General features: G+C 46.7%; 2 protein-coding genes across 5 annotated transcripts in view; one reads left to right on the top strand and one right to left on the bottom strand.

Annotated features, from left to right (window-relative positions):
- Positions 1-14,548, top strand: part of CTBP2 (C-terminal binding protein 2) — a 142,282-nt gene extending 127,734 nt beyond the window's left edge. For all 3 annotated transcript variants that reach the window (XM_074159238.1, XM_074159237.1, XM_074159236.1), the window contains 8 exons: positions 1,223-1,377; positions 3,058-3,202; positions 6,299-6,505; positions 7,778-7,992; positions 8,293-8,423; positions 9,257-9,384; positions 10,070-10,187; positions 13,126-14,548. In XM_074159238.1, coding sequence (XP_074015339.1) covers positions 1,223-1,377; positions 3,058-3,202; positions 6,299-6,505; positions 7,778-7,992; positions 8,293-8,423; positions 9,257-9,384; positions 10,070-10,187; positions 13,126-13,306 — 1,280 coding nt within the window. In that variant the 3' untranslated portion in view covers positions 13,307-14,548. The remainder of the gene's footprint in view (positions 1-1,222; positions 1,378-3,057; positions 3,203-6,298; positions 6,506-7,777; positions 7,993-8,292; positions 8,424-9,256; positions 9,385-10,069; positions 10,188-13,125) is intronic.
- Positions 14,549-18,808: 4,260 nt separating this feature from the next.
- Positions 18,809-26,211, bottom strand: part of ZRANB1 (zinc finger RANBP2-type containing 1) — a 40,187-nt gene continuing 32,784 nt past the window's right edge. For both annotated transcript variants that reach the window (XM_074158876.1, XM_074158877.1), the window contains exons 9-11: positions 25,860-25,989; positions 20,664-20,893; positions 18,809-19,734 (exon numbers count right to left, since the gene is read on the bottom strand). In XM_074158876.1, coding sequence (XP_074014977.1) covers positions 19,516-19,734; positions 20,664-20,893; positions 25,860-25,989 — 579 coding nt within the window. In that variant the 3' untranslated portion in view covers positions 18,809-19,515. The remainder of the gene's footprint in view (positions 19,735-20,663; positions 20,894-25,859; positions 25,990-26,211) is intronic.

Raw genomic sequence — 26,211 nt, 5'->3', positions numbered from 1 at the left:
AGCTGGTGGAGATCTTGCTAATGCTTTACCTGACAGCAATCTGGACAAAAAGGCACATTTAATTTTCCCTTAAAAAAAAAAAAAACAGTGCGCTGCTCTTCTCAGTAGGTATCTTTCCCTCATTGTAATTTTTGTGGCGCGTGGGGCTGCAGTGACACGATTCCTGGCGTTGACTGCGGTCCAGAGGGCTGGAGCAGTACCCAGCCCTGTGTCTGAGGGCCAGCCTCCCGCTCTCGGCTTTGGTTCGACTCAAACAGGGCCAGAGACACACATCCTGCAGGGATAGACCGGGTTTGATTTTACAAAGTAAGCTGAGCTTCGCCATTCCCACCTTGAAGCCTTTTGGTAGTTGGTAACGGAACGATGTGTGCCTGGATGCTAAAGAGATCTTCGGTGTCCTGCTCTTTCTGTGCTTATCATAGAATAGTTTGAGTTGGAAGGGACCTTCAGAGGCCATCTAGTCCAAGCTCCCTGCCTTGAGCAGGGACATCTTCAACTAGATCAGGTTGCTCAGAGCCCTGTCCAGCCTGGCCTTGAATGTTTCTGGGCATGGGGCATTTCCCACCTCTCTGGGCAACCTGGGCCAGTGTCTCACCACCCTCAGCGTAAAAAATTTCTTCCTTATATCTAGTCTATATCTACCCTCTTTTAGTTTAAAACCAATCCTTTTTTCATAGTGGAAGTCTGTTCAGACTTGTCTTTCTGAGGTGGTCAAAATGGTAAAGTCATTCCTTAAATAAACAGACCTAGTGCCAGCGTACGTCTGTGGAACGGAATCCCGTCCCTCCTGCCGGCAGGGGAAAAAATTACTGCTGGCTTGGGTTTAGCTCCTAAGATGCCGAATAAAACAGCAGAAGAGGCTGGTAGCTCTGGCTCAGGTGGTTTCCTTGAAAGGGAGCCTGTGTTGGCAAGGAACGGTGCAGCAGACACAACCACAAAGTCACAGGTGGATGAAATGGGGTTGTCTACCCTTGTCCTGGGAGCAAGATTCACTGGGTTTTCTCTCCTTGTGGCAAAACCTCAGTCGTACTCCCAGAGAGAAAAACAAAGCTTGTGCTAAACTTCACATTGCGTTGCCGTCATCCCCCAAAATTTGTTGTACATGCTGAAACCATGTGCCGCTGCCTCTCACCCGACACAGGAACCATGTGCAGGTACCACCGCCGCCAGGGGGACCTTCCCACTGCCACCGGTGTAAAAACCGCTCTCCTTCTGCTTGCAGGTATTCGCCCTCAAATCATGAACGGCCCCATGCACCCCCGGCCCCTGGTGGCACTGCTGGACGGGAGGGACTGTACGGTGGAGATGCCCATTTTGAAGGACTTGGCGACGGTTGCATTCTGTGACGCACAATCAACTCAGGAGATTCACGAAAAGGTAACGTGAGCTGTGATGGGGTGGGTGGGTCGGGCTGGAGGATGATGTGCCCTGGCGTTCTTCTTCCAGTTCTTCTTGAAGACAGGCTGAGAGAGTTGGGGGTGTTCAGCCTGGAGAAGAGAAGGCTCCAGGGAGACCTTAGAGCCCCTTCCAGTCCCTAAAGGGGCTCCAGGAGAGATGGGGAGGGACTCTGGATCAGGGAGGGGAGCCATAGGGCGAGGGGGAACAGTTTTAAAGTGAAAGAGGGGAGATTTAGATGAGATCTCAGGAAGAAATTCTTTGCTGTGAGGGTGGTGAGACCCTGGCCGAGGTTGCCCAGAGAAGCTGTGGCTGCCCCATCCCTGGGGGTGTTCAAGACCAGGTTGGAAGGGGGTTTGAGCAACCTGGTGTGGTGGGAGGTGTCCCTGCCCAGGGCAGGGGGTTGGAACTTAATCTTTAAGGTCCCTTCCAACCCGAACCATTCTATGATTCCTGAGTAAAAAGTGCACGAAGCTGCACTTTGCGTGGATCAGCAGGTAACACCAACAGAAGTCGCTGCAGATTAAAATTCACTGAGGCAGTTTTAGAAGCCAGAGGTTCTTTTGGCGAAAAAACAAAAAGTCGCCTTATCTCTTGGCATCAGGTTTTTTACATCAATATTAGTAATGCATTTTTGTTTTTTTGAAGTCCTCTCACTCAGTGCAGCAGTAACAGGACCCTGCACCTCCCCGGGGTGCGGAGCAGTTGCTGTGTCTTTGAAAACACCATCCTGCGCTGCAGCCGCTGGGTCTCCTTGGGCGCTGGGTACCCCAGCAGTGAGCGGGTGAGGTTTGGGCAGCGTGCAGGTAGATCCGGGCAGTGGCTATGGGTGTTCCTGCTTGGAAGCTCAACCACTTGTAAACACTTGTTTTAAAATTATTCTTGGTGCACGTTTCAATAACTCAAATGCCGTTTGAAGGGATCAGAATTCAATTCTAAGATGTGGGAAAGAGAATTACAAATAGCATCAGTGCTGACCTTTGCAGTGCTTCAAATATTAAATGTGGGGCAAGGAGGACAGATGGGTTATGAGACATTGATAGATGAGCCAGTCTTGAAGAATTTGGATAGGTCTTGGCTTTCCAGAGCACTGAGGTACCTTATGGTGAGCACCGATGAAGGTTTGACTCTCCATTGAAGGGGACGGAGTGACTGTACAGCCTCACACAAGTCTTTTTACTCTTGAAAACATACAGGAAAGGTTAACGTGAACAGTGGGACAGGTATTTGTACTCCAGCATACAAAAGAAGGTCGAGAAGTTAGAGTGACACACAGTTGTGTTCAAAAACAATAGATTCTGCCGTAAAACCTAATTCCTTTTGAAAAGCAGCATTACTGCTGGCTGGAAGCAGAGGGATTAGCAGATAACCATCTGGAAAAGGGTCCGGGTGAGCGACTGGGTCAGTCTTCCTCTGCACTCTCTCCCCAGGCGTAACACCATAATTTTCAGATATTCACCCAGTCTGTTCCCAAAGGGAATGGCCTTGGTGTTGGTGGGTCACCCCCTGATGGTTTTGGTGACACCTGGAAGCGTCGACTTGCACCGTGCCTGGGTCAGACAGTCAGCGGTAAAAATTTCCTGTGTAATATTCCTGATTCAGGAGCTGCAGGCATCCCCTCTGGGTGTCCCGGTGGTTTCTGACGTCTCTGTTCTGTTCCAGGTATTAAACGAAGCTGTCGGGGCGATGATGTACCACACCATCACGCTGACTCGAGAAGATCTAGAGAAGTTCAAGGCCTTACGGGTCATTGTTCGAATAGGCAGTGGCTACGACAACATTGACATCAAAGCCGCGGGGGAGCTTGGTAGGTTTCAGCCCTGCACCCCAATTCCCTCCCTCATCCCACCAGGTCTTTAAAACCAGCACAAGTACTTGCTGCTTCCCATGGGAATGTGGAGTTGCCTCCCCAAAGGGGGAGGTGGATTCAGCCCTGAAATTAGAAGGTCCAGTTTACATTTTTGCGTGTAGAGAGTATTTTGACAAGAAAACTTGACCATGAAGGAAACAAAATGGTGCGGTTTTAGAAGGCAGCTTTTAGGCTGTGTTAAAACTACCCGATCTGAGTCCCTCGTTCCCACGCTGTTCCTGGTTCCAGGTACCCCCTTGTACCGACAGATATTTGTATGGCTGTTCTGATTCTGCCACAGGAGAGTTGGTGTAGCTTTAGAAAAATTGGAGGAAGGGTATTTTATTATATTTTGTTAAGCAAGATTAGTCTCTTGATCTGATCTAGTGCTCAGAGTCATGCCCACACCTCTGGGAAGGTGACGGATGGTGCAGGAATCGAGTGTTGGGTTGTTGCTGCCTCCTTTGCCATCTCATCAAAAGTGCCTCAGGAACTGGAAAAAAGAGATTTACTGGGGGGGGGAGTGGAGGGTGGGCAGGCATGTGACATGGGCTGCCAAAATTTTCAGAAATAAGCCCTTATGTCCAGCTGTGGGATTTTTCTGTGCACTGGGGTTCAAGAGGTGCGTGCAGGCTGTGTTTTGTGGCTGTCAGATGGTGCTGGGGCCACCCGGTTTCCATACTGGTTTGGATGGTCACAGAGACCCTTGGCAATCTACACGCCCCCAACTGGGAGAGCTTAATTGTATCTGTGATTTTAGCAGCTGAGTTACAACGGGGTTTGATCGTCTGCTCCCAAGATTCAGTCTATCAGGCAGTCCTACAATAGTGTTTAGGATACGTTGTATTAAAGGTTATCTCTGGGGAAGTGAAGAATAACAGCCTTTTCACGTGAGCCATTTTACAAGGATAATTGCGATAAGAGAGTTTCAAATAGTCATTCCTAAAAAAGCAATTCTCAATATAGCGAATTATTTTTTTTTCGAGAGGAGAACAGTGTCTTCTCGGTGTAATGGTTCCTTCATGTTTTTAGCTCTTATTGTTATTATCCGTTATAACAATGTTCTGAGGCTTTGAACATCAAGAAAGGAAAAATATAACGAATAAAGTAATGGGATACTGCAGTATAATCCCTCTTTTTATACTTGGCAAATTGGGTGGCCAAATGATGTGGTTTCGAGTAGAAAATGTAATGACTACCCACAAATGTAGCGTAAAGTTTAATTGGTATTGCTTTCCGTAAGGTAGTTTTTAAACCATAGAGTCAATAAATGACCAGTGTCTAAACACGATGCCTTGCCATGCACTAGTGGCCACCTGCACCTTACTGGCGGGGCTGGTGGGACCAGTTTTGACCCATTAGAAGACACCCCCAGAACAAAATGCTGCTGTTGTACCATCTGCTGTGGGTATTTAACCCCTGGTGCCGGCAGCTCCAGCTCCTGTGGGTACAAGAGTAAATAACAGTGTAAGAAGCTCATATAAGCAAGGGGTCTGTCAGAAAAGGGACAAGTTGGTGATGGGGACCCTTCTCCTACTACTACTTGTCTCTTCTCTTCCCCCATGGGCAACTACGGCTTCTGCCTACAAATGGGCAGGAGCAGTTGACTGATACTTGAAATTCTCAGGAACATCTTGGTCTTCTTGGGAATCCCTCCCTGTCCCTTCATTAGGGGCTCGGGCAGGCGGTCACCGTGGTTTCTGGGCTGCACCTGCATCTCTGAGGTAAATCAGAAGTTCCCTCTGTGGAAGAGATGGAGAATGTCAAATGAGACAGCGTCAGCTTTAGGAGCTCATGGGGACCAGAGCATCGTGTCCCTGTCACCTGAGAGGGAGGGGAGGTGGACAGTGTTTTCAGGGGTTGGTTGTTGGTGGGTTTTTTCTCCCTATAGGGTCAGTTTTTTCGCAGTTTCTGTAGGTCTTCCAGACAGGCACAGGGTGGAAAACAGTTTTAAAAACAGGTTTCTGGGAGCAGGGAGGTTGGCAGAGGGATGGGAAACAGATTTTCAATTTTGAACCGAATCAGTGCCCCTTACAGTGGAAGGGGATTTTCTGAATATCTTATTCTCTGTTTCTTTCCTACTTTTTCATGGTTTCTACTCAAATGCCCCAGTCCAGTAAAGAACCTAAATACACATCCATCTTTAAATGTGTGTTTAAATCACATTGAATGCGGTGGGATATAAGCATGTGCTTAAATGCTCTGCTGAATAGACGTGAAATGAAGCACACCCTTAACACGTGTTTCTGAGCCAGAGCCTGGATGGGGCGATGGCTGGGGAGGCTTCTTCCGTGAAGTTAATACTTGCAGCTCCAAGGGGGGGACACGGCAGTTTAAAATGAACCTTTTGTGGCAAGGGAACAAAAGGTCTGTTATTGAGACCCTGCACTGGGGCAGGCAGAAGGTGTGCAGCAGTGGTGGGGCTGGGGTAGAAGAGCTTCTCCGGCGCAGCCATGCCCCTGACCTGTCTCAAATTTTGGGGAAAACCTCCAGATTTTGTGGCAGGAGCAAGGGGTTCCTCCTGCAGGAGCGTGGGTGGGTGTTTGTGGCGGGTGGAGGCTTCCCGGGGGTGTTTTGAGTCGATCGTTTTGGCACTTGGTGGAAGGAGAAGGTGGCCCTGCCCCACCAACCTGGTGCACCATCCCGTTATGGGTCCCTAAATAATTTAATGGTTGAACAGTCTCACTGTGGAAAAGTAGTGACTTCTGCCAGTGCGATTTAAGTCGCTTTGAAGGTAGATTAAACCAAACGAGAATAAGCCTTTCTATTGCAAAACAAACCTTTGCTGCTGGGGTTACTCCTGCATCGCGATCACACTCGAAATCTGCACTTGTCCTTACTCCAGAGAGACTGGGGACCCCCTGGGGCATCACTGGTCATGGTGGTTTTGCAGAGATTTCAGGCTGCTTTACCTAAACCGTGCACATCCTTGGAAAACATTATTCCAAATGCTTAAAGAAATGCTGGGCCAGTTGGGCGATGCGAGGGCGAAGGGCCAGGATCTCCTGTGCTTTGCTGAGCTGTGGTTTATGCTTTGTGGTGTTGCCTCTGCAGGGATCGCCGTCTGCAACATCCCCTCGGCCGCCGTGGAGGAGACAGCCGACTCCACCGTCTGCCACGTCCTCAACCTCTACCGACGGAACACGTGGCTCTACCAGGCGCTGCGGGAAGGCACGAGGGTGCAGAGCGTGGAGCAGATCCGGGAGGTGGCCTCAGGCGCCGCCCGCATCCGGGGGGAGACGCTTGGCCTCATCGGCTTTGGTACGTTGGCGAGGGGCAAGCAGCCCACCAACAGTGGGTCAGGCTTCGAGGAAGAGTCAGCACTGAGCAAGGACCTAAAATGAGCATTTTCAAAACCAGAACCACCACTGTGGATCGGTGTGAAGTAGGGAGAGCATCTTATGCTGATTTTTTGGGGAAGGAGCTAAATTTTCTGAGCCTCGGCTGAGTCCTTGGAGAGGTGCTGGTGAAACCTGGCAGTCCCCCAAGAGGGACCATACCTGGTAGGGCTGCTGTCTTCTCCTGAAAATAGCCCATCCCAGAGCCATGGCTACACCAACCAGGCTCTTTCTGAGCCACTCTGCCCTACTTAGTGGCGGGGCTGCATAAAACAAAAACTGTCTTCAGTTAACCCATATCAATAGAGTTTCAGCATCAGAGGCAGCACCAGCACCTTTCCTAATGGCCCCCTTGGCTGTCCTTCTTGGGAGCAAAGTCCAGCCATCATAAGACGGTTCAAGAGGTGCATCTGGGCAGCAGAAACCCATCCAGCTCTTGGTGGCCGGACACATGCAAAGTGGCAGAAACGTGAGCGGAGGAGATTTGGCAAAGTGTCAGTTCAGGGAGCAGTTCTGGCTGCTGAAAGGTGGCTGCCAGCGAGGGACAGGAATGCCACAGCAGCATTTCCATACCTGGATCCTGCACAGTCCTCCTGGGGACAGGTAGGGGGGGTCATCAGCAACGCCACAGACATCCCTCCCCAGCACAGCGGCTGTACTAGCTCTTGGCTTCCAAGCCACGACAGTTGTCTTCATCATGCCCAATTAACCAGCCCTTCAGCGAGAGGCTGAAAAACCTGTCACAAACAAGTAGCCTAAAAAAGGCGGTGATTTTTTTCTTTCCTTTTTCAGCTTTTCTTGGTAGAAACAGCACCACAGAGGATTCTTTCCCTGTGATGTCCAGAGCTGCATGTCAGTGAGGCTGAGCCACACATTGGGCCTTCCTCACCCGACCTGCATGGCCACGGATGCTGCCACGTGAGCTGGCAGGTGCCTTATGGCCTCATGCTTCATTTTGTTTCATTTTCTTTAAAATGTTAACCCAAGCAGCTCACATTTGCTAAAGCCAAGCAGGGCCCTCCCTGTCCAAAGTGGCCTGGGTTTGCCCTCTGGCCAGTGTCCCCTCAGGGGCTGTCCTGGGAGCTCAGGAGGTCCAGGAGACCCCTCCAGTAGTCTCTGGGCCATGCTGTGGGGGAAGATCAGAATATGGGCGGTGGGGATGAATTAAATTAACCCCCTTTTCCTTCGCACACAGGTCGCACAGCGCAGGCAGTCGCGGTCCGAGCCAAGGCGTTCGGCTTCAACGTGATATTTTATGACCCGTACCTGCAGGACGGGATAGAGAGGTCCCTGGGAGTCCAGCGGGTCTACACGCTCCAGGACCTGCTCTACCAGAGCGACTGCGTCTCGTTGCACTGTAACCTTAATGAACATAACCACCACCTTATCAACGACTTCACGATTAAGCAGGTAATTTGCCACTTGCACACAATGAAGAGTGCCCTGCTCTTCAGCAGGCAAACCCCACGCATCGGTGGTGGCCCTGGGTCCCTCTGCAGTCGTGGCCACAGCGAGCCAGCGCCTTAGTGCCTACGGGCTACCTCGGAAATAGCTGGTGGCACCCAACAGCCCATCTTTCTCCCTGTGGTGTGTGAAAAGCGAGGTGCAGTCACGGCTGGAGGCGCCCCGTGGCACCCACTGCTGTGTCAGGGCAGGGGTAGGACCCTGTCACCGCACCGAGCTCACTGTCATCTCTCTGTCCCCGGCCAGATGAGGCAGGGAGCGTTCCTGGTGAACACAGCGCGCGGGGGACTGGTGGACGAGAAGGCCTTAACTCAAGCCCTGAAGGAGGGACGGATACGAGGGGCTGCGCTTGACGTGCACGAATCTGAACCCTTTAGGTAAAGATCTGATTTTATCTTGGGTTGTCGTGCGTAGAGGCGTGGCGGGGGGGGACACAACACCCACACGCCTTGTCACACAGGGCCAGCACCAGGGGACAGTCCTGCTGGTTGGAGAAAAGCCCTGGCACCCTGCAGCATCCATCAGGTGTGGGCTGACACCGGGGTTACAGGTGTTCAAAGGGACACTGGGAACTTAGACCAAGCAATTGGCCTGCGTTTCAAAAAAAAATTAAAAAAAAAAGCACTTACTAGTCCACGAGAACAAATTTGCTGCATTTTGTTGGGCATTTTTGCCCACAGGCGGCTGCTGCTGCTGGGAAGGAGTTGGTTCTAAGTGGGAGTGTAGCTCCTTTCACCACAGATTGGGGTAGTACTAAGAGGTTGCTTGTGTTTTCAGAAACAATTTTACATTAAAAAAAAGAAAGTGTGCTCCTACAAAGGGGGAAACCCCCATATTCACCCCCTCCTACCTTGTGCTGGGTGACCCACAGCCTGTCCCTGTGTCCCCACTCTCTGCAGAGACACCCCCAGGCGTTTATTCCTGTAGGAACATTATGAACAACCCCCCAGGAGGTTGGTTTTTCAGCCCTGTTGGTTCTTTTTTGATGCATTTTCACTTTGTGCCCTGCACTGGAGCCGTGCTGCCTCCCCAGTGGGTCCGTGGCCATTTGGGGCTGGCAGGACACTGTTTTGGCTCCTGCCAGCCCAGGTGCCACAGGCGACGGGCTCGGGCCTGAGGGCAGGCCACAAGCCTTTCTTGCCATTCATAACATATTTAATTCTCATTTTAAACATTGATTAATCTGTCTTTATTTCCTCCCTGCTCCCAGTTTTGCTCAAGGCCCATTGAAAGACGCTCCTAATTTAATCTGTACCCCGCACACCGCTTGGTACAGCGAGCAGGCGTCGCTAGAGATGAGAGAAGCTGCTGCTACTGAAATACGGCGCGCGATCACAGGTACCCGGCCCCGCAGCGCAGGCAGAGGGGCAGAGATGGGGCTTCACCCTGCCCCTGTCCCTGCAGGGGCTGGGGAAAGGGACTGAGAAAAACCAAACTTGACTTTTCTGTCAGTTGGACGTGTTTGTGGTTGGGAGGAGGGGGTTTTTTGTGACTTTTGGGTGGCTTTTTTAAAATCAATGGGGCCCTTGTGCAGCATGGCAAAGCCTAGTGTCCATGACTGAGGAGAAAAGGACAGTGAAGGAATAATTGCTGGCCCTTTTAACGGTGCTAACCCAAAAAATGGTGCCAAAACCAAATCCCAAAGCGGAGAAGCCACCTGTGTCCAACTCTTGCTGTAACTGAGCTTGCTCCAAGGGGGCGGTTGTGATACTCCAGCAAATGGGTGGTTCTCTTATCCTCAAAATTGCCCCCCTCGTTAACATGGAAGATGTAGCTTCACGTCTGGCTGTCCCCTGCTTTGAAAGCAGTGGGATCCAGGGAACAGCTTTCCTGAAAGCAGGAAGCTGGGCTCCAACCCTGCACCTTGGGACAGTCAAAATGTTCTCTGGAAACAAGGGGTACGCGATTTTTTCCCCCATCCCGTACACAAACAAATATAGTGAAATGGAAAAATTGTAGCTTGTTAGAGGGAGATAAAGCTAGGACTTGCCTGACGCATCCTTGCCTTTATTACCCACTCCAGGGCGCATCCCAGAAAGCCTAAGAAACTGCGTGAATAAGGAATTCTTTGTCACAACGGCTCCGTGGTCAGTAATAGATCAGCAAGCAATTCATCCAGAGCTCAATGGTGCCACGTACAGGTAAGCCGGAGAAGAGGATCATCACAGCGGGTTCCCGGCAGAGGTGGGGGTTGGATTCCAGCTGTGACGTGAGCACGGAAGCCCAGGGACCAACTTCTACCTGGCTCAGGGGGTGACTGGAAAGTCCCCCTCCTTGGGGACCAATAGTCACGCTGCTGGGATTCCTAACGCTGCTTGATTTAAGCAGGGGTTTACAAAGCCTCCCCTTTAGAAAGCCTTCGTTCTGGTGGGCCAAAAGTCACTTGGGTGGCATCTCCCCAAGTGCCAGGACCCCCAGACCCCTAAACAAGGACGTAACTTCCAAACTGAAGATTTGCTCTGCGCTTCTCTCTGTGCGCTGACGTCTTGGGCTGCTTGCGGGCAAATGAGCCAGGGGTAAAACCCCCAAATGCAGGCAGTCAGGTACCGATTTCCACCTCAATCCCTGAGATGAGTGTTAATTATTGCTCCACTTTGGACAGCTTGAAGCGCACCGATACGAGACATTAGGCATGAGGGCAGCCTTCAGCCTGTCACCATTGCCAAAATCACTCGGAGATACCAAATAAACCTACTGGGGCACATCAGGTTGTGTTTTGGGGCAGGAGCGTGTCCGGCAACAGAGCTCTTGAGAGGACGAGACCCTGAGGATGTGCCACGGCCCTGCATGCTCACAACTGCCTCCAGGATACAGGCAGCGATTGATCACTTTTTCCAGCAAAACATGTAGATTAAACCATCCAAACCTGGCGACAGCATCTCCCTTAGTCCCTCTCCTGACTGCTTGAAGTGCGTGGGCGATGCCATGACCCTAGGGACAAGCCCTGGCTTCCCAGCTTGACCTCTGCAAGGTGTTTCATCCTTGCTGAGCTCCTCGGGAGCCGCGTCCCTGGAAGCTGGGGTCACCTCACCACCCTCCCAGGCAGATAGAACCTCCCCGTCCCCTCCGCCTCCCCCTCAGGCGATGGCAGCAGCAGGGGGGTGATTGTGGTTGGGTCCCTCTGTCCCCACGTGTCCAACAGACCTCCAGAGGGTTTTGGCCTCATTGTCCCCACGTCATGTCTCCCTCGTGAACCGCTCAAGAAATTCTTTTCTTCTGCTTTCCCAAACTCAGCGTCATTTCTTAGAATAGGTATAACTCACCCTGCTCTTCTAAAGGAAGACGGATGAGATCCAACGCCATTTTTCCTCTCTGGTTACATGAGGAAGATGCATCTGACCTTCTGCAGGGGGAAAACTTACATACTGAGTGTAGGTATTGAAAGGTTTTCACTCGCAGGGATGATTAAGTCAGCACTGGTCTTTCAGAGAGCATTCAAGAGGATTCCTTACCCCATTTTTCAAAAGAGAAAGGCTTTTTGATGGTCCAGCAACCTGCCAGAAGCTACAGAACAAGCCGCAGTCCCGGTAGCGCAGTGGAGGATCTTTACCAAAGACCTGTGTCCAAGCTGTCCACCTCACCAGGTTAGAGTTGGTACAGAATTACCCTGCAAAGGCCAGTCTAGAGCTGCGAGGGAAGAGCCGCAAAGAAAAGAGCCTGACTATAAAAAAGAACAGGGAAAGAAAGAGAAGAGCAGAGAGGAAGCGGCGTCACGGGAGCAACACAGGCACAGGGTGCAGGACGGGAGCGGATGGAGTCCCGAGAGCACAGGACTCGGTAGCTGCTGTTCAGCTCAGGTACCGCTGCTGGTGTCCAGTGAATGAGTTGCAAAAAAAATCCCCAAAACTAGCTCCTGGAGAGGATGACATGGAATCACGGAATTGCCAGAGTTAGAAGGGACTTTACCTTTCGCTTGTAGTTGTGCGCTCCCTTTTGGCAAGGGTATTTTGGTTCACATTAAAGGAAATTAACTTGTGCCCATCTATTAATGAGATGCTGAGAGTCTGCCTCAACCTACAGGCACCCAGCACAACTTTAGAAAAGCACTTGCAAAGCAAGTGACTGCCGTTCAAACAGCTTTTAAAAAAAGCCGAGGAATTAGGAAGAGAAAAAAACCTTCAGTTTCAGACATAAAGGTTTCGGTTAATTCGTATCTTCTAGGCAATACTGCCTCCGAGCCAGGGGAATATGCTCAGTTTTCCCCACTGCAGGATCAGGGTCAGTTTCCTCCAGGGTCTGCGAACAGAAAAGCGACATTCTCCTGGCGAGAAGAGCCTGAGTAGTTGGCTGGAGTTCATTTATACCTGTTTTCTCCTCCCTCAGCTGATTGGCAAAATCATGCGTCTCCCCAAGCAGCTAAAGCAGCAGGAAATTGTTACTATAGGTCATGGTATCGCATCTCTAGTATATGCATACAGTATTAAAAGTGCCCAGTTCAGGCAAACAATGCAATAAAGGTTTAGAAGCAATCTGAGTTGGTAATTAATAGCAAATATTGACTCTATCATCATCTTCCCCATCTCTATCGCTGGAGTGTTTAGGGTTTTTACATGTATGAGAAAGGACTCTATCAATAAAACCTGGTTCCTCTCCCTCCAAAGGATAAACTCCCGACGTAGTGCCAGCGCTCCAATGCTCTTTGGTAGTCACAGCTTGTTCAGGGGTTAAAAACACACACAAAAAAACCCCCTCAAATACACAAACAATTTTTTGCTTGCAAAGTCTTTGCTTACACATCTCTGCTCTGAGCTTGGGCGTTAAGCCCACACCGGTGTGGGTCTCAAGTTAATTCCGAAGGGAACAAGTACATCTCGGCATTTATCGCCACCGCTGTTAGAACCGCTCCGCACGTGGGAAGCTGAAGCAGCGCCCAGCGGGGCAGGAAGGGACAGGGGTCGTGCACAGTAAATGAAAAACAGCAGTTTTGACCCACAGCAGCATCGGTTTAATGTTGAACTACCCCTAAAAAAAAAAAACCCCAAACTCTGCTCTAGCAGAGAAGCGGAATCTGTGCCTGAATCTCTGCGGGTGATTGGCGTTGTCTGTGACAAACCTGCTTCTCTCTGTCCCCTCTCCCAGGTACCCACCTGGGATGGTGAGCGTGGCACCGGGAGGAATACCGGCGGCTATGGAGGGCATCATTCCCGGCGGCATCCCTGTCACTCACAACCTTCCCACGGTGGCACATCCTTCCCAAGCTCCATCTCCCAACCAGCCCACAAAACACGGGGACAACAGGGAACATCCCAACGAGCAATAGCAGATAATTTAAAAAAAAAAAATAAAAAAAATAAAATCATTCAATAAACTTGGGACCAAGAGACATTGGAAAAAAAAAGGAGTTATACATGAACTTTAAAAAAAGAATTTGATACGAAATTTGTAATGTCGATTTTTGGAGAGACGCATCATTGATGTTCCAGTGTTAACGACAAAGCGATAGCGGTCAAGAGCGGGGAGAAGCCCTGAAGAAGTCACCTGCTTAACTGAAGCGCTGAAAACTAGGGATGTGATACGTTAATGATCGACTTCTGTTATTGTGTGTTAAGTTTCCTTCATCTGTGCATCAATCACATGAATAAAAATAGATTCCCCCCCTCCCTCCCCCCCCAATTCCTTGGGAAGGACAGGGCTCTGGCACCTGTTTGCAAACCATTGAGTTCAGCAAGTCTTACAGAGGTAACGTAAAAACGTAAGAGGAAACCATTATGCGGCTTCAGCCCTTTCCTTACTCTTGTATCTGGTTCCCTCTTCTAAGGGGAGGCACCAGTACTGGCTTAGAAATGGAAGAAAATAATAATACTACTCCTCCTTTTTGCAGTGTAACAGAAGTTCTCCTGCCAGGTTTAAATTCCAACCATTCCAGCCGGGAGCCGTGGGCCGGGGAGGGCAGAAAAGGGCTCCCGGCGACGAGAAAACAAACTGCCAGTCTCTTCTCTGCCCGATACACTGAATAAAGTAGCTGTGCATTCACCTCCGCCCTGCAATGATGCAAGAAAAAATATAAATAAAAAAGAGGAAAAAGGAAAAAAAAAAAAAAAAAAGGAAAAAAAAAAAGAAGAAAGTATTAAGTTTCACACACTATTTGTACTCAAATATATTTTCTCAGTTTTAAATCTGCAGCTATTTTATCAAGTGGAAAAAGTCTTGAGCTGGAAAGGGTTCAAGAGTAATGTTGCATTTCCTTATGTCTCAGGAAACACTTTTTATGGTAACTTGTCAGACTGTCTATGAACAAAACCCACTTTTTTAGACATTGATAAAAGTCTTCTTTTCTTCACGTGCTATTTTATACAAGAACACTTCAGAAAAAAAAAAATGTGTTATTAGATGTGACTGATTTTAACAAATCCTATTAGATTTGTATCAACTAGTTACATGTTATATTCATAGTCTTTTGTGAATCATCGCCTTTTTTTGTTTTTGAGAAGATGGCCTGTTTTGAGCCTTTGTCTGGGTACATTCCTGTTTCTGTGACAAAAAAAAAAAAGAAATCTTAAGCTGTCCCAAACAGAAGAAAAAAAAAAAAAAACCACAAAAAAAACCTACCACTGGCTATCAGAAGTATGTTTTGTTTTAGTGTGTTACCGTTACTGTATTTGTTTATTGTAAAGGTGGACATTTAGCGTTCAGTGCAGTTTTCAATAAAAAGTGATAAAATTTCTATAATTTCTGGAAGGTAAGAGCTCTCGCTGCACCTGCCCGAGGCTTTCCCTCGGGGACGGGGAGAAGGCACAGTAAAGGCACGGAAAGGCAGCTCCGCTCACACTGTGCCTCCTCCCAACCCCGAGGTTTCACAGCGCAGAGAAGGTGAGTTTTCCCTCCAGTCTGAGTCGGTACCTCAGGGACCCACCGGTGGCACCGCCAGCAGGAGGATGATGACGCCTGGAGAGCGCGGGGACACCATCGGCCGAGGAGCTGCCCCGGGGTTCCTGCAGGATCGGGGTGGAATCTCGGTTCCAGCCGAGCACAAGGCAGTTCTACGGTTGCAGCGCTGGGAAAATTGGTTTCCTCTCCAGCCACTGAGGTGGTGCCATCCATCAGCTCTCAACTTAGAATTTGTATTTAAAATCAAGGGGACGCTCTACGCAGCATCGGTGGAAAGAGATCTGTTAAGCTACGAAGGCAGCTACTCCTCATATGACGTTTTTTGTACGTACTCAAGAAAAGCATTAACAAATAAAAGTTAACAAAAAAAAAGGTGAAAATGTGCTTGAGAGGTGGCAGCAGCCTCAAGCCCTGCTGGAGAAAAAGCTCGTTCTTTTATTTCCACCCCATCATTTCCCCAGGCGTTAGGTGGGGCAAAGAGCTTGTCCGGAAAGGGACTCAAAAAGGCTGAAACCAAAAAGGGTCCAGGTTATAAAACTCTTATTTTGTTTCCTTTAAATTAAACTGAAAACTAGTTGGCAGCTTATAGACAAGAGGTCACTTTCCACAGGGGAGCGCCCGCTCTGCCAGTGGTAACAGCGCACCAGGATCATCCCTCACCACCACGAGGAACCAGGAGGACGGAACAGAAAGCATTTGGGAAATACTGAAGTGACAGTAAAAACCAAGAGGAAAAACCACTGAACTGATGGTAAGGATTAGACTTTTAAAAATAAGCCATCTCTAATAGTACTTTGCTGTGTTTCTAGATAAGCAGCCGCACCTCAGGTGGGCGCAGGGACGTCCCCGTGTCACGGGACCTGGCACCAGAGGCTTCGCTCAGAGCCCCCAGAGAACGGCACACGGGGGGTTTCCATCCAACACCCAACCTCCCCTCGAGCAGCGCCAGGGACGGACACAAACAGCCAGAGAGGCTCTGCTGAAGCACCACAAGCTCAACAGGAGCAGGAATGAAGATATCCCAAGGGATACAGACCTAAGGAGGGCTTTAGGAGATCTCCTCCGCTGCTGGGTCTCAAGCACCCGCAGCGCAAACACCAGCAAAACACAGAGATCATGGAAGGGGGAGAGGGAAGAGTAGAATCGCAATTAAGACACAGTGAAGCACCAGGAAGCGACACGCTGTGACTCGGATGGAAAATTATTGGGCAGAGAAACAGGAAATAAGGAGTTGTCACTGCAGATTTGTGCCATTGCTTTGCTGATGGAGCCATGCACGGTTGTCACACTCGGGGACGGCTCTCCGGTGGGGACGGATGTCACAGGAGCCTGAAACAAACAGCTTGGAGGTGACAGGCACTAAAAAAAAAACAAAACAAAACAACAACCTAGAAAAAAGGGGGGCTTAAGGGAACTTACTGAACAAAAAAAGGAAAAAAAGGAGAAGTGGCAAGTCATTAAGGGTCTCTAAAGGCATACAAACCGATTTTGTTAGCGAAATAAACAGAGTCTGGTAACGTTTGCTGTAAGCCATGCATCAGAACATTGGGAGAATCCAGAATGACTAAGTTTTAATATATTAAAACCAAAAAGAAATACAGGGATTTTTCACTGAGGAATTCATAAATAAAACTAGGAAAAAAAAAAACCAAACCCGTCCAGATGTAAAGGAGGTAGCGATGAAAAGCCAAGTCCTGTGCCAGGAAAGCGTGTGCTACTGCGAGCAGTTACAGGAGGACAACAACATTGAGAAACCCAATTTTATAGATATTTATACTGGGCTACAAGAGCCCAACTTGCCGAGAGGCTGCAAGGGAGCATTCACAAATTAATTAATCTCATTATTTGTAAACTGTTTCAAGTTTGTAATGGAAGGAGAGGACCCATGAACATACACCGACCACCGTGCTAGCACAAAGCAGGGGTTTGCATCTCTTTAATCTACAGGTACATGAGGTTTGGATTACTTTGATTTTTTTTTTTTTTGAGGAGAAAAATAAAATTAAAAAAAAAAAAAAAAAAAGACTTCACCAGTTCCCAAATGACCTGTGAAGCGCGTTAACCTGAACACACCATTTCACAGCACAGCAGAACAAAAACAATAACGATCAAGAAAGCCAAGAGCTCGGAAGTACCAAGACTGTCCTCTCATACCAGAGCTGGATAAATACTGGGGAGCGCGGTGCATGCGTCTGAAAAACGGCTCAACTGGTGAAATTCCACTGGTGAAGTGTCAGATGGGGATGGGGATGGTGGGGCCACAGCAACGGGACATCAGGAGGAATGGCGCTCATCGGAATTTGGCTCAAGGTAGACCTTCACATTGGGTATCTCCCCATGGTACAAGGAAGCTTTGCTTCCTTAAACGGAACAGAACTGCAGGGATCAGAGGGGGGTACGTTAAAATTCTGCACATTTTGTACACCCTACTGAAGGCAGGAGCTTCTCCTTTTGTCCTTCCCAGTGGTGGAATCCACAGGGAAGCTAGTCCTGGGTAAGCTGGGATCACAATTTACAGCGATCTGGTCGCTGGAGGAGGACTTCTAGTGCTGGCACTTAGTCCAGGGCCTCCAGAAGGGTCCTGAGCCAGAAGGACCTCCAGAAGCGTACTGGGTTACACCACAACAGGTCAACAATGGCCACCAAGCCAGCTCAGATCCTGGAAATTCTCATCCCAGCTTTCTCTGTTCCCCCTGACAGATGAGCTTTAAAGTCCTCAGCTAAAAAAGATCTAAAAGGATTTCAACAAGGTAAGAAAAAGGACCAAAAAAAAAAAAAAACACCAACCAAATTTAGAAAGCAAACTTGAAACAGGACCATGTGCTTGTGAAGAACCTCTTTAGTATCTGCGGTTTGCCTGTTGAGGTCAGGTCAATCGTACGTACATTGCAGAGAAGCATGCATTTTTTCATCTGAAAATTTGCGCATGCACCAAATCGGAGGAGATCTAACGGCCAAAAAAAGGTGAAGACATTTCATAATAAACCTCAATGGAATCTGTGATGGGAAAAATCGCTAAGTTAATACAGTACTTCATTATTTCTATACTTCTGGTGTCATCACCACGTTGATGTAGGAGTTGTGCACATTTCAACACCATCTAAGCAGCATTTGGAAGAAAAAGCAGCAAGTTCCTCAGGGTTTCCATAGCTCTCGACTACAGAAAAATATGTGCTATGGGGCTTCTTTCCAAATTCTAATTAAAACAAATTTCATCTACTGCAAAATTCCTTATTCAACCACACCATCGAAAGTGCTTTTCAAGACAACCTGAATTGCACTGAATATGTAAAAACTGGCATTAACCTTTAGTGTTTAAGTGAGATTTTTAGATAAACTTTATCCATTACAGGTTACATGGCTAAAGTTATCAAATATAATAAAATTTCTACTGGAGAATATACTCTGAACTTACAATCTCAGGAACTTACAGAAGTTTAAGTATGGCCACATCAATCAACATGCAAGAAATTCCCAGGTTTACATACTGAGAAATATATAACACAGTGCTTTTAAAAAACAACTTTAGCATAGATTCTTCTTTTTAATTAGAACTGCCATGTGGATTCTCACTAGGATTTAATGACCAAGGAGTAATCCTTTAAAAGGTGGTTTTTTTCATTTGCAGCAACATTTAAGTTGATGGAATAAATGATAAAACGAGAGTTTGTATCACAGCAAGACGGAGTTCTGACAATATTAAATTCTCAATCGTGTCCCAGTTCCCAAAATTTCACACAATTTTGTTTAGTGTACGCTCACTGGAATAAAATCCCTATATTTTAGGTCACTTCTCTGAATAAATATTCTTACATATACTGAAAGGAATCTATTAACTATTAGAAGAAAAAAAATTAAAACACAAAACAAAAAAAAACCCCAAAAAACACTTTTTCAGAAAACAAATCATTTCACTCAATGAAAAATTTAGCTTCTCTTCCAGTTTGTTCCGTAGAGTTTAGATTTTATTACACGGGCACAGCAGTAACTAAAGTATTAGTAAAATAATGAAGGTACTTTTGCTTACGACTTGCTGTGGGTATTTTGTGCAAACAAAAAAAAAAAAAAAAAAAAAAAAAAGACCTCACGATCTGACCTGGGCACTAGTGATATTTCACATAAAAGGGCCTTTCATGGAAACGTGTCAGAGTATCTAAAAGGTGATGTCAAATACCAAATTCAACTGTAAAAGAATCTCGGGAGGGAAGAGAGATCCATCTAACGTGTGCTTTCGTAAGTGCCCTTAATTGAAAAATTTCTTTGCAATAATTAAGATGCTGGTATACTTTTCCTATTACACAACCTCTTACACAACCACATGCGGTACATTTATAGACAGATTTACAATCAGAAAGAAAAATGGTGGTTTTTTTTTTTTCTGTCTTGATAATAAAATTAGCTGTTCTTTGTTTCTTTTTTTCTTTGTTTTTACACAAACTGTAGTCCAGCCCATTTCTCTCTCTCCACGCGGCAGATGAGGTTCTAGACTCTCTCCGTGCTGGTTAGAAAAATCCTTTACAGCACATTTCCCCGAGAATTGGGGTCGTTCCACATCGAACTGCAAGAGCACAACGCTCGCTCCGGGTCAGACACTCTGCGCTGGTCGTTTTCTTTTTTTTTTCCCCCCTTTCTTCCTCACCGTCACTCATCGTCATCATCCTCATCTTCCTCGCCATCGGAAAGGGATGTACAAGGGCGGATCTGTCGGTAGCGATCGAGCCACTTCTCCACCATCTGGGTGACCAGCGGGTGATTGCGCCGCCGAGAGCTTTTCTGCATGGCAACGAGAACCCCCCCTTCCGTCACGCAGCAGTCCAGCCACTCCCGAAGCAGCTTCTCCTGCTGCTCCTCGTTACCTATCTTTGGGGCAGAAAAAACAGTGTGAGAACAAAGCCCGAAACATCACCAGTAACTTGAAGCGAGCCAAAAATGGGACATTCTGCAATACCTACTTCACCACACCGAGTCTCCGAAAGCCAAACTCATGCACACCGCGTTTGCAACAAAAATGTGAAGGCTCTGCAAATATTCTCCAGCTATTCTTCCCTTCTACATCTTCCAGATGTCTATTTCCCCTATAGACTTCCTATATCCCAATTATTTGTGAGCAACTAGTTATTTACGGTAGGCACCATAAAAAAGAGACTAAGTCCTGAAGGAGCCTTCTGGCTTCACAAAGCAGTTTTTAGGAGTCCAGCAGTTCTTGACATGAAACATTTCCTCTTGTAAGACACAAAAAATGTTGTGACTTGCTGAAAAAATATCCCTCTCTAGACATAAAGCCCATCCTTTTTCTCCTCTACCTACAAGGTGCCTGCTTTTTGCAATTACTTTGGGTTTTCCAGCCCTCCCTTCCCCTATGTACACACTTCACTGAAGTGGTTCCCTGTCTTTATCATAGTTATTAAAGAAGAAACGAGTTGAGTTTTGTTATAAAAAGAGGTAGCAGGCTGTAATTACTGGCCAATATTTGGTTTGCATCCTTAAAAAAAAAAAAAGGGGGGGATATTTCAGTCTCACAGTGTCAGAATCCTTATTTCCGAGTCCTTTTCAAGCTACGCTTCTATTCACGTGCACGGTAAAGTTACATTCAGTCTTCAGTTATCAATAAGCATCAAATTGGTGGGAAAATACCTTTCATAATCAACTCAAATGACGAGGAAGGGAGTAGTATTAATTAAATGGAACAACATACTCCCTGTAATTCCTTGAACCAAAGAAGTCATGGGAGTATGGAGACGGCTGAAGGCCGCAGCCTGGAAGTGGCTGTGACAGAGGCTATTTCTTACCTCTTGAGCAGAAAGGAAGTGAATGTGCAATAACTTCCTCTCGCTGTCCACCAGCGGCAGAAAAGTAACAGTAACGTCATCGTCAGTGTTGAGGTTAGCACCGGCGCCTCGATTGCCGTAGCCATCGTTCTCCATGGCAACCAGAGCCGAGAAATGGCCCCTCGTGTAGCCCAGAGCAATGGGACTTTTCCAACAAAAACTCTGTTCCCATAACAAAGGCAAATACACACCTACGAGACATGAAGACACCGGGGAAGACTCACAACTACAGCGTTCAACAAGGAGGAACTGAGAATTTTGATACAAACCTGGTGCTTTTGGTGAAACACAGTAACAGCGGCACCTCAACGAGCATTTAAAATGTACTTGGTTTGGTCTATGCTAATATAGGCCACACTTTCCAGTACAGCTAATTAGTATTAGAGTAACATGAGATTAGTCAAGTATCTCTGCAACTGGACAAGTTTTAGACATAAAAGCCATTAAAATTACAACCAATACCAACATTACCATTCCCTTAAAAACTATGTTCTATGGTATAGCGATGAACAAAACCAAACCTCTGGTCTATAGTACAGTGACGACCAAAAAACAAGGTCAGAAGAGCAGTCTTATGTTTGGTAACTCTTCATAAAAATTAAAAAAAAAAAAAATATATAAAGAAAAAAATATAAAAAGAAAAAAATATAATCAGATTCTCCATCACAGAAATAAAAGCTACAGTCAGATATCTATTTTTACCAGAACAAAAACTCCGCCATCTGCTTACAAAACCTTACTGCGCTCAATATTACTCAGCACCTAAGCATGTAGCTCATCCCAGAGACAAAGGCACTTCTCATAAACATTGTATTAAGAGATTAAATTAACCCCCATCAATTATGCATATCTAGTCGCCAAAACCATCACCACCAAAAAGCTGATACTATTTTGCTCAGACACAACAGAAACTGATGTCACAGATGCTGAAAGAAACAGCAGTTTTTTCTCCCCACGATTTTTAGCAATAAAGATAGTGACTTGCTGGAAGTCTCAAAATAAAACTAGAACTCTTATTCTTCTAGGAATATAAATAATTCTTGGTGTGTACTGCTGCAAGACAACTGCAGCAGAAGCACGTTTTACCTTGTGACAGCGTAAAAATAGCCAGGCATGAAGCGAAGCGCAGACGTAGCGTAGCAACCCCTCGGTCCGGCGGCTGCCGGCACGTCGGGAACCCACGCCGCAGCAAAACAAGGCACTTCACCTCGCCAGCATCCGTGGAGACGGCAGGGAAACACATATCTACACCTAAAAGTCCTTCCATTTCTTTTAGATTAACATCCACATGAGTTTTTACACATAGATCTAAGGATAAATCCTTTTAATACCTTCTTAGCGCTCCCTTCCTCCCGTCCCCTTACAACGACGTCTTGCTGTAATTCAACACTAAACACAAAAGATGCAGAACAAGGGATCAGCACTCACCAAAAAAAGTCAAGCCTTTACAGGGAAGGACCAAACACCTGGTCAAAATTCAAAGTTACGTTGACACTAACATACCAACAGTCAAATATAATGAAGACAGTCCCTCAATTCCTGGTAATTCTTCATGCACACTCGGAGAAGTAACTTCATTAACTCTTTTTCCAACCTTTAGTCTGAAGCATCAGGAAAATACTCGAGCACTGAGGGTTGGAACTTAATTTATTACCATTGTACGCTTCATTGTAAAAGGATGGTGCTACCTATCCACACGTTGGTTAGGTCACTGAGGCCTTTCAGAACGGAAAGCATCAACATCCGCTTATCCCTTTTCCTCCCCAAGTTATGATCATAGAGGTACATCAAAGAGTGTCTCCTTCCACTCATGACTTCTCCTTCCAACACCTCAAGACGGGGGAGAAACCACACTGAAAAGCTTGTGGGTGGAGGTAAGGAGAGGGAGATCACCCGCCATTCACCATCACGGCCAAAACAGATTCAATTTGGGGAAGTTTAATATCATTTACTGCCAGTTAATACAGACAGGTGCCCCAAACTGGTGGATTTTGGCCCCAAGAACTACTCAGTGTTGTCGGGGCTACAGAAATCGCCAACGAGCAAAGGGTCTCATCTCTGTCAACATCCCACATCTCATCTAAAGACACAGCTATGCCTGACGCACAAGTTCTAAGTCACCTGTTCAGGAGTGGAACTCCTCTGTGTACCAACCTACGCTGAAATTCAGCAACTTCGTGGAATTTTCTTTCACTATTGTTTTCTCTTAGTAAAAACGCCACACCAGTTAACTCGCCCGAGTCCGAAGGCTGTGCTAGGCTTTCCTTTCCTCCTCAGTGTTACGTGATGAGCTGCACAAGAATGGAATTTCAGGCATTACCACAGAGAATATCTAATGCTCTGGAGATTTATAAAAGTCAATCCAATATAAGAACTGAGCAGGTCGTGTGACAATACTGATGACATCCACACAAGCCACAGGAAGTGAAGGGTACAGGATAACACCTGTCCTGGAAGCCACCCACATCGGATTTAGTGTCTCCAGCCTGATCTGATGGTTTCAGCCACCTTTTTTCCTGTTTTATTTTAAAAGATATGTATTGATGCCACTAAACATATGCGGCCAGAGCAGGAGACGCTGAAGGCTGAGTAAATGGATCTTTCACCATCAAAGCCTTAATATTTAAAGCAGCATTGTCAGTCAGTGGGAATCTAGGAAACAAGGAGACTGTGGACTATGGGAGTCACGACAGTTTGAGCAAGGAAACCAAGCTGGAACAAGGAATTCCCGGAGAAAAATAAAAAAAATCTGATCAGGGAGAAGATTTTGGGGGCGGACAAGGGGTTGTACCATTTACAGGAGACTTGCCTTGGCAGCCCATGAGACTGTTTGGTTTCAGCTGTGCTACTAGCACTTAATTAGCCCACATTAACCACAAAAATGTGGTTGGACAGGGGTGGAAGTAACCCCAGGCAATTTGACACAGGACTCCTAAGCTCACCTGTTCGCGGCGTGGCGTTGGGTGTTTCTATCCATGAATGGATGGGGCTTGTGGCAAACAAATCACAAGTCATAACTATTTGGCTGACTAAATTTCTGGGAACGCGTGTCCAGCACAGGGCTGTCCCAGAAACCTGAATACCCTCTGGTTCCTAGAACAAGGAACCAGTTTCAGTATATTTAGGCCACTTCTCTGCCTCAGAGCCCAGTCTATAAAATAAAAACATTTTGCCAACCACGCAGCCTCTCAGTTCAAAGCAACAGATCTGATGCTCCAGGTTTGTGTATCACATAAATAACTGCTCCTTCCCAGCCTATCCTTTTATCATCTCAAATAAAACATGTAACCACAAAAAGTATCAAATTTTACACTCTCCTAAAAGAAGATTTCACTTCCTCACATAAAGAAGTTTTGTCACTACCCAAAACTTACAAGCCAAACACCTTCTCAGATTTTCTGAAGACTCTTTAAATAGTTATAAAAGGCTGTACATTTGTCATTAATGCCACAGCTTGGAGTTCTCCTGTACATTATGGGTTTGCCACCTTCCAGTGTTAGCGTACTTTTTTTTAACATGACAAAAAGAGATGTTTCAGGAAGTCCTCTACTCAACTACAAATAAATAGTGACGTTATCAGTGAAAACAACTATAGGACAGTTGTCAGGCTGAAAAGACTTGAGGCCAAGAAGATGAACCATAGAATCAAAGAATGGTTTGGGTTGGAAGGGACCTTAAAGATTGAGTTCCAACCCCCTGCCCTGGGCAGGGACACCTCCCACCAGACCAGGTTGCTCAAACCCCCTTCCAACCTGGCCTTGAACGCCTCCAGGGATGGGGCAGCCCCAGCTTCTCTGGGCAACCTGGGCCAGGGTCTCACCACCCTCACAGGAAAGAATTTCTTCCCCAGATCTCATCTCAATCTCCCCTCTTTCAGTGTCAAACCCTTCCCCCTCGTCCCATGGCTCCCCTCCCTGATCAAGAGTCCCTCCCCATCTCTCCTGTAGCCCCTTTAGGGACTGGAAGGGGCTCTAAGGTCTCCCCGGAGTCTTCTCCAAGCTCAACACCCCCAACTCTCTCAACCACGGGCCAAAGAAACTCCCTCCCACCCCATAACACAACCCAGTGTCTCATCAGTGCTTCCCACGTGGGTTTTTACTGCTCAGCACGTACAGATGCTCCCTGTGGTTTTATTCCTGCAGACAGGCAAACACTGCAGTGTCAGTATCTAACACAGAGGAAAGTTGCCCAAACGCCTATCTGGCTTGTAAAATAGAATACGCATCTTTAGACATCTACAAACCTACGTCTAAGCAAAACTGGACTCGGTGAGCTAAACATCTTCATATTTATCTCCAGGACAGCAAGGCTGTTTGCCCAGAAGACCTGGAGGAGGAACAGTCAGAAAGAACCTGGTCGAGCTGTGCAAAATGACAGCGCTAGTCGAGAACTAGGGCAGTATTTACATCACACGCTGCAAAGTGTGAATTACCGAAACGCAGATTTTATAAACTTCCTTTTAACTACATCACAGAGTTCACTTTTGCAGATAGTGATATTTACATTATCAGGCAAGCAATATTTTGCAATCGTAACTAAGTTACCTCATCTTATACCTCACATAATAACTGTTGGTAGAGCATTTATGGACAGAATTCCTTCCTTTTCACCGCGGAGTGCCAGGACGTGCCCCTTTGTCCTCACAGCACCAGCAGGTCCCACTGGCACTGGTGAGAAACTGCCAACGCAAACACCTTCTGCCTGCCCCCCCCCCAGCTTTATGGAACGCTCTGGAGACCCCCCTTCAGGACACGCTAAATACAGTTTAGTTTCTAAAATGAACATTTACAGCCATTACTACCATCAATGAATAGAATTTCAAACCCCATTTATCAAACCTCCCGTGTCTTGCAGCAGTACAAACCACACATCTTTGGGTAAGTTCTCACAACTGGGATATTTTGTATAAGTTACAGACTAAAGGCATGTTAGGCAGAGATCTAAACACATTTTTACTACAGGCCACATGCCCATCATACAATGAAAAACTGAGTTTTGATGGGATTGTTTTGTTCTTTTTAATGATAATTTTTAATGATAATTTACTTATAACACAATTCCACCCTCTTCCAGCCAACATCACTCTCCTTTCAACTTCCGTTTATGATTTATAGCTGAACCATTTTTAAGTCTAAACTGGAAAAACTAAAGGCTTACCTTGAAAGCGGGTATATCCTAATGTTTCTCCTCGGAAACTCTTATAATATTTTACTCCATAAACTATAATTGGTCTTCTAAGAATATGTGCAAGTACAAAAATGTGTGTCTGCTCCAAACTCGCTCCAGGCTAAACCAAACACAAAGACAGACATCGTTTGAAACAGAACTTATCATTCTCTACTTTGAAATTTAAAATATAGTCTCCAAATTGAGACAGAAAATGCTTTTAAGAGTGACCTGGCTTTGACAGGAAACATGACAGACTGGAAGACTGCTACGTATCAGTTGGAAATAAGCAAAAACATTTCAGCTTGCACAAAAAAATTACTCTTTCAGTAATAATTCTTTG

The sequence above is a fragment of the Numenius arquata genome, chromosome 15, assembly GCF_964106895.1.
Source record: "Numenius arquata chromosome 15, bNumArq3.hap1.1, whole genome shotgun sequence".
NCBI classification, from domain to species: domain Eukaryota; kingdom Metazoa; phylum Chordata; class Aves; order Charadriiformes; family Scolopacidae; genus Numenius; species Numenius arquata.
The sequence above is the reverse complement of the archived record's forward strand: the minus strand, read 5'-3'. Positions and strand labels throughout refer to the sequence as shown.